Source organism: Nerophis ophidion, linkage group LG12 (assembly GCF_033978795.1).
Source record: "Nerophis ophidion isolate RoL-2023_Sa linkage group LG12, RoL_Noph_v1.0, whole genome shotgun sequence".
Classification (NCBI taxonomy): domain Eukaryota; kingdom Metazoa; phylum Chordata; class Actinopteri; order Syngnathiformes; family Syngnathidae; genus Nerophis; species Nerophis ophidion.
This window is the reverse complement of record NC_084622.1, coordinates 15,842,296-15,853,007: the sequence shown is the minus strand read 5'-3', so window position 1 is coordinate 15,853,007 and position 10,712 is coordinate 15,842,296. Positions and strand designations below refer to the sequence as shown.

Here is a 10,712-nt window from a genome sequence, read left to right as displayed (position 1 = left end):
CAAGAACTTTACCCCGTAGTCGATGGCCAGCTAGAAGAAGAGGACTTGAGTTTGAGAAACTTGACATACTTTTTCTTGGTTCTCGTTGGCAGACTCGCCTTCTCTCCTCGGTCTTTGGACACCTGTCTCCTGTCCGCCATGTCGCATTTGTTGCCCAGGACCATCTTCTCCACATCTGATGAGGCGTGCTGGCAGGGCGGACAAAGTCACTTTGCTTCTTCAGAGTTTCACATTTCATTTTGTTTTGTAAAAATCATCTTCTAATAGTCAACAAGTCAGGTTACTACAGTAAGTATTCATGTGCATTATGGACACTTTCAAAACTATCTAAAGAGAGACAATGCAACGGTAGTTTTTTTTACCCCCTCCTCCCTGAAAAAAAAGGTCTATTATCAGGATTTTTTATGTATGTATTACATTTTTTTTTTTTTTTTGTAAACTTTTTTTAAATAATATAATGACAATCATTGATAAGTCCAGTTACCTATTTATTCATGTACATTATTCAGTTTAATAACAATCTAACAAAAGACAATACACAGTTTTCCCCCAAAAATTTTTAGTTTATTGTCTGTATTTTTATTTTTGTATTAGATTTGTTTTTATTTGTAAACATTTTTTTTCTAAATATGTTTGTATCATTCAAAAGTCAAGCTACTTATTTACTAATATACAACATGGACAGTTTAATATTAACCTACCGTAAGTAGATCCAATACAACAGTGGTTTTCCTTCAAAAAATATTTTTTTATTGTCAGGATTTTTTTATTTATGTACTATATATGTACAAATTTTTTTTCTAAATATAATTTTATCATTGACAATTCACGGTACTTGTTTATTCATGTACATTATGGAGAGTTTAATAACTATCTAATGAGATACAATACAACAATAGTTTTCCCCAAAAATATGTTTGTCAGTATTTTTTTTGGGGTAATTTTTTTTTTTTTTAGTTATTTTATTTGCAAACATTTTTTTTTCTAAATATCTTTTTATCATTCAAAAGTCAAGCTATTTATTTACTAATATACAACATTAACAGTTTAATACCAATCTAAGTAGATCCAATACAACAGTGGTTTTCTCCCCCAAAATATATTTTATTGTCAGGATTTTTTTATTTATGTGTTATATTTGTATTTTATTTATACACATTTTTTGTAAATATAATTGTATCATTGACAATTTATGGTACTTGTTTATTCTGTCTATATTTTTATTTTTGTATTGGATTTTTATTTTATTTTATTTGTAAAGTTTTTTTTTCTAAATACCTTTTTATCATTCAAAAGTCACACTATTTATTTACTAATATACAACATGGACATTTTAATATTAATCTAAGTAGATCCAATACAAAAGTGGTTTTCACCCCCAAAACATTTATGGTCAGGATTTTTTCATTTATGTATTATATTTGTATTTTATTTGTACACATTTTTTTTCTAAATATAATTGTATCATTAACAATTCATGGTGTGTGTTTATTCATGTACATTATGGACAGTTTAATAAAAATCTAATGAGATACAATACAACAGTAGTTTTGCCCCCCAAAAATTTGTCTATTGTCAGTATTTTTATTTTTGTGTTGGATTTTTTTTTATTTTGTTTTATTCGTAAACTTTTTTTTCTCGAAATACCTATTTATCTTTCAAAAGTCAAGCTACATTTTCACTAATATACATTATGTACAGTTTAATATTAATCTAAGTAGATCCAATACAACAGTAGTTTTCTCCCCAAAAATTTTTATTTATGTGTTTTATTTGTAAATATTTTTTTTCTAAATATAATTGTATCATTGACAATTCATGGTACTTGTTTATTCATGTACATTATGGACAGTTTAATAACAATCTAATGAGATCCAATACAACAGTAGTTTTCCCCCCCAAAAATATGTCAATTGTCAGTATTTTTATTTTTGTATTAGATCTTTTTTTTTAGTTATTTTATTTGTAAACTTTTTTTTTCGAAATACCTTTTTAATCATTCAAAAGTCAAGCTACTTATTTACCAATATACAACATGGACTGTTTAATACCAATGTTATGTATGTGTGTGTACATATATATATATATATATATATTTTTTTTATTATTATTATTATTTTTATTTATTTATTATTTTTATTTATTTATTTATTTTTTTAATTCTTTTTAGTATTTTTTTATGTTTATTTTAAAATTTCCATACATTAAAAGTTATTCAACAATACTCCAAAGCCAAACAGTACATACAATTCCTTTGTTTTTCCAATTTTGGGTGAATATATTTTTTGTGAACACATCAAAGGTTTACCTCTTCTATATTTCTGATCCAGTTTTTAATGTTTTCAAACGACTTTTCATTGGAGATGTCGTAGACGAGCATGATTCCCTGGGAAGAGCACAAAGAAATATTTTCAATGCACTCGATCTTCTTTTTAACAAAATGTACAGCAGTATGGACTCACCATCGCTCCTCTGTAGTAAGCTGTGGTGATGGTTCGAAACCTCTCCTGGCCCGCAGTGTCCCTGAGTGTATCCAATCATTGACAACAAATCATAAAGTAGAATGAAACAAAGTCTTGCTGCACTCACCAAATCTGAAGTTTGACTCTCTTTCCATCCAACTCTATTGTCCGGATTTTAAAGTCTATTCCTGCATGGGAACACACACGATAATAAATGCACTCATTGTTTAACATATTTCCTCCAATTCAGTGCTTCTCAAACTTTTTCTTGTCTACTAAGAAAACACTTTGCTCACCAAGTACCACCATAATGACCTACATTTGAAATATAGTAGCGTAGTAGGCCTAAGTAGTTATTAAAAATAAGCTTATTCAACAGGTGTATTTAATATATTTGGCCACTACACAGTTTGAACAGTAACACTGTGTTTGAATATAGGAAAATAAAACAGTTTGAGAATCACAGCTCTAATAGATGCCAAGGTGATGTTGTACAAAGTAAATTTGCCTACATATTATTAATATCTACTTCTTACTATTTGGTTTATTGTCTATTTAACTTAATTTACTAGGAACAATGCAAGCAAGTAATAACTGAACGCCTCCCTAGAGAGGTGTTTAAGACATGTCAGACCATTAGGAGGCCACGGGGAAGACCCAGGACAATGCCCCGGGAGGAGCTGGACGAAGTGGCTGGGGAGAGGGAAGTCTGGGCCTCTGCTTAGGCTGCTGCCCCCACGACCCCACCTCGGATAAGCGGAAAAAGATGGATGGATGGATCATCCAAACATTGAGGTATTGTTAAGTCAATTTAAATGATGCAAGCGAATAATACCCGGTGATTAATCATGATTAATTTACATTCAACATTTACATTGTGTATACTCCGGCTTCTTCCCACCTCCAAAGACATGCACCTGGGGATTCTAAGAGAGACTAAACTCAAATAGAATTAGAAAATCCAAGATAATATTTTAAAGACTTGGTCTTCACTTGTTTAAATAAATTCATTTATTTTTTTACTTTGCTTCTCATAATTTTCAGAAAGACAATTTTGGAGAGAAAATACAACCTTAAAATGATTTTAGGATTTTTAAACAAATATACCTTTTTACCTTTTAAATTCCTTCCTCTTCTTTCCTGACAATTTAAATCAATGTTCAAGTATTTTTTTTTTTATTATTGTAAAGAATAATAAATACATTTTAATTTAATTCTTCATTTTAGCTTCTGTTTTTTCGACAAAGAATATTTGTGAAATAGTTCTTCAAACGTATGATTAAAATTCCCAAAAAATTATTCTGGCAAATCTAGAAAATCTGTAGAATTAAATTTAAATCTTATTTCAAAGTATTTTGAATTTCTTTTTAAAATGTTGTTCTAGAAAATCTAGAAGAAATAATGATTTGTCTTTGTTGGAAATATAGCTTGGTCCAATTTGTTATATATTCTAACAAAGTGCAGATTGGATTTTAACCTATTTAAAACATGTCATCAAATATCTAAAATTAATCTGAATCAGGAAAAATTTCTAATGATGTTCCATAAATTCTTTTTTGAATTTTTTCAAAAAGATTCGAATTAGCTAGTTTTTCTCTGAATTTTTTTCAGCTGAATTTAGAATTTTAAAGAGTCAAAATTGAAGATAAACTATGTTTCAAAATTTAATTTACATTTTTTTCATGTTTTCTCCTCTTTTAAACCGTTCAATTAAGTGTTTTTTCATCATTTATTCTCTACAAAAAACCTTCCGTAAAAGGAAAAAAATGTACGACAGAATGACAGACAGAAATACCCATTTTTTTATATATATATAGATGTATTTATTAACGGTAAATTGAGCAAATTGGCTATTTCTGGCAATTTATTTGAGTGTGTATCAAACTGGTAGCCCTTCGCATTAATCAGTACTCTTGGTTTCAAAAAGGTTGGTGACCCCTGATGTACATCATTATTTTCAAATATTTCATTGTCAGAAGAAAATGATGTTTTTAAATATTGCACCAACCTATTATATTGTTGTATATTGTTTATTGGTGTAAAATACTTGATATGATATGAAATATGCTAATTAGAATATGCTCATTGTTTTCTACACTGCTGCACCCTCTGCCCTTCAAATGTAACTGCAGTGACATGTGGTGCAGGTGCGTACTTACTTCACCCTGCAGGTTTGCACGAGTGACAGCTCGCTGCTGGCAGGGATATGAAGGTGGTGTTGCAGGGACTCACCTATGGTGGATATGAAGGTGGTGTTGCGGGGACTCACCTATGGTGGACATGAAAGTGGTGTTGCAGGGATATGAAGGTGGTGTTGTGAGGACTCACGTATGGTGGATATGAAGGTGGTGTTGCGGGGACTCACCTATGGTGGATATGAAGGTGGTGTTGCGGGGACTCACCTATGGTGGACATGAAAGTGGTGTTGCAGGGATATGAAGGTGGTGTTGTGAGGACTCACGTATGGTGGATATGAAGGTGGTGTTGCGGGGACTCACCTATGGTGGATATGAAGGTGGTGTTGCGGGGACTCACCTATGGTGGATATGAAGGTGGTGTTGCGGGGACTCACCTATGGTGGACATGAAAGTGGTGTTGCAGGGATATGAAGGTGGTGTTGTGAGGACTCACGTATGGTGGATATGAAGGTGGTGTTGCAGGGATATGAAGGTGGTGTTGCGGGGACTCACCTATGGTGGATATGAAGGTGGTGTTGCAGGGACTCACCTATGGTGGATATGAAGGTGGTGTTGCGGGGACTCACCTATGGTGGATATGAAGGTGGTGTTGCGGGGACTCACCTATGGTGGACATGAAAGTGGTGTTGCAGGGATATGAAGGCTGTGTTGTGAGGACTCACGTATGGTGGATATGAAGGTGGTGTTGCGGGGACTCACCTATGGTGGATATGAAGGTGGTGTTGCAGGGATATGAAGGTGGTGTTGCGGGGACTCACCTACGGTGGATATGAAGGTTGTGTTGCAGGGACTCACCTATGGTGGATATGAAGGTGGTGTTGCGGGGACTCACCTATGGTGGATATGAAAGTGGTGTTGCAGGGATATGAAGGCGGTGTTGCGGGGACTCACCTATGGTGGATATGAAGGTGGTGTTGCGGGGACTCACCTATGGTGGATATGAAGGTGGTGTTGCGGGGATATGAAGGTGGTGTTGTGAGGACTCACGTATGGTGGATATGAAGGTGGTGTTGCGGGGACTCACCTATGGTGGATATGAAGGTGGTGTTGCAGGGATATGAAGGTGGTGTTGCGGGGACTCACCTATGGTGGATATGAAGGTGGTGTTGCGGGGACTCACCTATGGTGGATATGAAGGTGGTGTTGCAGGGATATGAAGGTGGTGTTGTGAGGACTCACGTATGGTGGATATGAAGGTGGTGTTGCGGGGACTCACCTATGGTGGATATGAAGGTGGTGTTGCAGGGATATGAAGGTGGTGTTGCGGGGACTCACCTATGGTGGATATGAGGGTGGTGTTGCGGGGACTCACCTATGGTGGATATGAAGGTGGGGTTGCAGGGATATGAAGGTGGTGTTGTGAGGACTCACGTATGGTGGATATGAAGGTGGTGTTGCGGGGACTCACCTATGGTGGATATGAAGGTGGTGTTGCAGGGATATGAAGGTGTTGTTGCGGGGACTCACCTACGGTGGATATGAAGGTGGTGTTGCAGGGACTCACCTATGGTGGATATGAAGGTGGTGTTGCAGGGACTCACCTATGGTGGATATGAAGGTGGGGTTGCAGGGATATGAAGGTGGTGTTGTGAGGACTCACGTATGGTGGATATGAAGGTGGTGTTGCGGGGACTCACCTATGGTGGATATGAAGGTGGTGTTGCAGGGATATGAAGGTGGTGTTGCGGGGACTCACCTATGGTGGATATGAAGGTGGTGTTGCGGGGACTCACCTATGGTGGATATGAAGGTGGTGTTGCAGGGATATGAAGGTGGTGTTGTGAGGACTCACGTATGGTGGATATGAAGGTGGTGTTGCGGGGACTCACCTATGGTGGATATGAAGGTGGTGTTGCAGGGATATGAAGGTGGTGTTGTGAGGACTCACGTATGGTGGCTATGAAGGTGGTGTTGCGGGGACTCACCTATGGTGGATATGAAGGTGGTGTTGCGGGGACTCACCTATGGTGGATATGAAGGTGGTGTTGCAGGGATATGAAGGTGGTGTTGTGAGGACTCACGTATGGTGGATATGAAGGTGGTGTTGCGGGGACTCACCTATGGTGGACATGAAAGTGGTGTTGCAGGGATATGAAGGTGGTGTTGTGAGGACTCACGTATGGTGGATATGAAGGTGGTGTTGCGGGGACTCACCTATGGTGGATATGAAGGTGGTGTTGCGGGGACTCACCTATGGTGGACATGAAAGTGGTGTTGCAGGGATATGAAGGTGGTGTTGTGAGGACTCACGTATGGTGGATATGAAGGTGGTGTTGCGGGGACTCACCTATGGTGGATATGAAGGTGGTGTTGCGGGGACTCACCTATGGTGGATATGAAGGTGGTGTTGCGGGGACTCACCTATGGTGGACATGAAAGTGGTGTTGCAGGGATATGAAGGTGGTGTTGTGAGGACTCACGTATGGTGGATATGAAGGTGGTGTTGCAGGGATATGAAGGTGGTGTTGCGGGGACTCACCTATGGTGGATATGAAGGTGGTGTTGCAGGGACTCACCTATGGTGGATATGAAGGTGGTGTTGCGGGGACTCACCTATGGTGGATATGAAGGTGGTGTTGCGGGGACTCACCTATGGTGGACATGAAAGTGGTGTTGCAGGGATATGAAGGCTGTGTTGCGAGGACTCACGTATGGTGGATATGAAGGTGGTGTTGCGGGGACTCACCTATGGTGGATATGAAGGTGGTGTTGCAGGGATATGAAGGTGGTGTTGCGGGGACTCACCTACGGTGGATATGAAGGTTGTGTTGCAGGGACTCACCTATGGTGGATATGAAGGTGGTGTTGCGGGGACTCACCTATGGTGGATATGAAAGTGGTGTTGCAGGGATATGAAGGCGGTGTTGCGGGGACTCACCTATGGTGGATATGAAGGTGGTGTTGCAGGGATATGAAGGTGGTGTTGTGAGGACTCACGTATGGTGGATATGAAGGTGGTGTTGCGGGGACTCACCTATGGTGGATATGAAGGTGGTGTTGCGGGGATATGAAGGTGGTGTTGTGAGGACTCACGTATGGTGGATATGAAGGTGGTGTTGCGGGGACTCACCTATGGTGGATATGAAGGTGGTGTTGCGGGGACTCACCTATGGTGGATATGAAGGTGGTGTTGCGGGGACTCACCTATGGTGGATATGAAGGTGGTGTTGCAGGGATATGAAGGTGGTGTTGTGAGGACTCACGTATGGTGGATATGAAGGTGGTGTTGCGGGGACTCACCTATGGTGGATATGAAGGTGGTGTTGCAGGGATATGAAGGTGGTGTTGCGGGGACTCACCTATGGTGGATATGAGGGTGGTGTTGCGGGGACTCACCTATGGTGGATATGAAGGTGGGGTTGCAGGGATATGAAGGTGGTGTTGTGAGGACTCACGTATGGTGGATATGAAGGTGGTGTTGCGGGGACTCACCTATGGTGGATATGAAGGTGGTGTTGCAGGGATATGAAGGTGTTGTTGCGGGGACTCACCTACGGTGGATATGAAGGTGGTGTTGCAGGGACTCCCCTATGGTGGATATGAAGGTGGGGTTGCAGGGACATGAAGGTGGTGTTGTGAGGACTCACGTATGGTGGATATGAAGGTGGTGTTGCGGGGACTCACCTATGGTGGATATGAAGGTGGTGTTGCAGGGATATGAAGGTGGTGTTGCGGGGACTCACCTATGGTGGATATGAAGGTGGTGTTGCGGGGACTCACCTATGGTGGATATGAAGGTGGTGTTGCAGGGATATGAAGGTGGTGTTGTGAGGACTCACGTATGGTGGATATGAAGGTGGTGTTGCGGGGACTCACCTATGGTGGATATGAAGGTGGTGTTGCAGGGATATGAAGGTGGTGTTGTGAGGACTCACGTATGGTGGCTATGAAGGTGGTGTTGCGGGGACTCACCTATGGTGGATATGAAGGTGGTGTTGCGGGGACTCACCTATGGTGGATATGAAGGTGGTGTTGCAGGGATATGAAGGTGGTGTTGTGAGGACTCACGTATGGTGGATATGAAGGTGGTGTTGCGGGGACTCACCTATGGTGGATATGAAGGTGGTGTTGCAGGGATATGAAGGTTGTGTTGTGAGGACTCACCTATGGTGCATATGAAGGTGGTGTTGCGGGGACTCACCTATGGTGGATATGAAGGTGGTGTTGCAGGGACTCACCTATGGTGGATATGAAGGTGGTGTTGCGGGGACTCACCTATGGTGGATATGAAGGTGGTGTTGCGGGGACTCACCTATGGTGGATATGAAGGTGGTGTTGCAGGGATATGAAGGTGGTGTTGCGGGGATATGAAGGTGGTGTTGTGAGGACTCACGTATGGTGGATATGAAGGTGGTGTTGCGGGGACTCACCTATGGTGGATATGAAGGTGGTGTTGCAGGGATATGAAGGTGGTGTTGCGGGGACTCACCTATGGTGGATATGAAGGTGGTGTTGCGGGGACTCACCTATGGTGGATATGAAGGTGGGGTTGCAGGGATATGAAGGTGGTGTTGTGAGGACTCACGTATGGTGGATATGAAGGTGGTGTTGCGGGGACTCACCTATGGTGGATATGAAGGTGGTGTTGCAGGGATATGAAGGTGGTGTTGCGGGGACTCACCTACGGTGGATATGAAGGTGGTGTTGCAGGGACTCACCTATGGTGGATATGAAGGTGGGGTTGCAGGGATATGAAGGTGGTGTTGTGAGGACTCACGTATGGTGGATATGAAGGTGGTGTTGCGGGGACTCACCTATGGTGGATATGAAGGTGGTGTTGCAGGGATATGAAGGTGGTGTTGCGGGGACTCACCTATGGTGGATATGAAGGTGGTGTTGCGGGGACTCACCTATGGTGGATATGAAGGTGGTGTTGCGGGGACTCACCTATGGTGGATATGAAGGTGGTGTTGCAGGGATATGAAGGTGGTGTTGTGAGGACTCACGTATGGTGGATATGAAGGTGGTGTTGCGGGGACTCACCTATGGTGGATATGAAGGTGGTGTTGCAGGGATATGAAGGTGGTGTTGTGAGGACTCACGAATGGTGGCTATGAAGGTGGTGTTGCGGGGACTCACCTATGGTGGATATGAAGGTGGTGTTCCGGGGACTCACCTATGGTGGATATGAAGGTGGTGTTGCAGGGATATGAAGGTGGTGTTGTGAGGACTCACGTATGGTGGATATGAAGGTGGTGTTGCGGGGACTCACCTATGGTGGATATGAAGGTGGTGTTGCAGGGATATGAAGGTGGTGTTGTGAGGACTCACCTACGGTACATATGAAGGTGGTGTTGCGGGGACTCACCTATGGTGGATATGAAGGTGGTGTTGCAGGGACTCACCTATGGTGGATATGAAGGTGGTGTTGCGGGGACTCACCTATGGTGGATATGAAGGTGGTGTTGCGGGGACTCACCTATGGTGGATATGAAGGTGGTGTTGCAGGGATATGAAGGTGGTGTTGCGGGGACTCACCTATGGTGGATATGAAGGTGGTGTTGCGGGGACTCACCTATGGTGGATATGAAGGTGGTGTTGCAGGGACTCACCTATGGTGGATATGAAGGTGGTGTTGCGGGGACTCACCTATGGTGGATATGAAGGTGGTGTTGAAGGAGTCCTCGCTGAATCGGAACAGCAGACACGTCTTGCCGACCCCGCTGTCGCCGATGAGCAACAACTTGAACAGATAGTCGTAAGTCTTCGCCATTGTACACGAAGGAAAGAGGAAGGACGAGGTCAATAAAAAAAAATAAAAGAAACGCCTCCTTTTCTTTTTTAGACCCTCAGCTGTCTGAGGCGGTTTAGCTGGGGCCAGCGGACTAGTGACGTAATGCACGCGCAGTGCATTATCGGCCGTGTAGTTTTTTTAGATGATTTATATCTTGTTTTAGTATTTATATTCATACTATCCATCCATTTCCTACCGCTTGTCCCTTTTGGGGTCATAAAAAATTTAAAAAATCCACTTAATTACGCAGTTGCTAGGTTAGCGTTGCTGTTGAAGTCACGTGTTTGCGTCCAATAAACTTCAATATGGTCTCATTAT

General features: G+C 41.8%; 2 protein-coding genes across 4 annotated transcripts in view; one reads left to right on the top strand and one right to left on the bottom strand.

Annotated features, from left to right (window-relative positions):
• The window catches only part of LOC133563022 (transient receptor potential cation channel subfamily M member 1-like), a 164,009-nt gene extending 161,988 nt beyond the window's left edge, over nucleotides 1-2,021 (top strand). For all 3 annotated transcript variants that reach the window (XM_061916931.1, XM_061916929.1, XM_061916930.1), the window contains exon 30: nucleotides 93-2,021. The gene's annotated coding sequence lies outside the window, so the exon portion shown is untranslated. The remainder of the gene's footprint in view (nucleotides 1-92) is intronic.
• The window catches only part of LOC133563026 (ras-related protein Rab-8B-like), a 12,532-nt gene extending 2,033 nt beyond the window's left edge, over nucleotides 1-10,499 (bottom strand). The window contains exons 1-6 of the mRNA XM_061916935.1: nucleotides 10,250-10,499; nucleotides 2,590-2,650; nucleotides 2,463-2,523; nucleotides 2,309-2,386; nucleotides 99-188; nucleotides 1-30 (exon numbers count right to left, since the gene is read on the bottom strand). The exon at nucleotides 1-30 is cut by the window's left edge and continues 36 nt beyond it. Coding sequence (XP_061772919.1) covers nucleotides 1-30; nucleotides 99-188; nucleotides 2,309-2,386; nucleotides 2,463-2,523; nucleotides 2,590-2,650; nucleotides 10,250-10,373 — 444 coding nt within the window. The 5' untranslated portion in view covers nucleotides 10,374-10,499. The remainder of the gene's footprint in view (nucleotides 31-98; nucleotides 189-2,308; nucleotides 2,387-2,462; nucleotides 2,524-2,589; nucleotides 2,651-10,249) is intronic.
• Nucleotides 10,500-10,712: the final 213 nt, after the last annotated feature.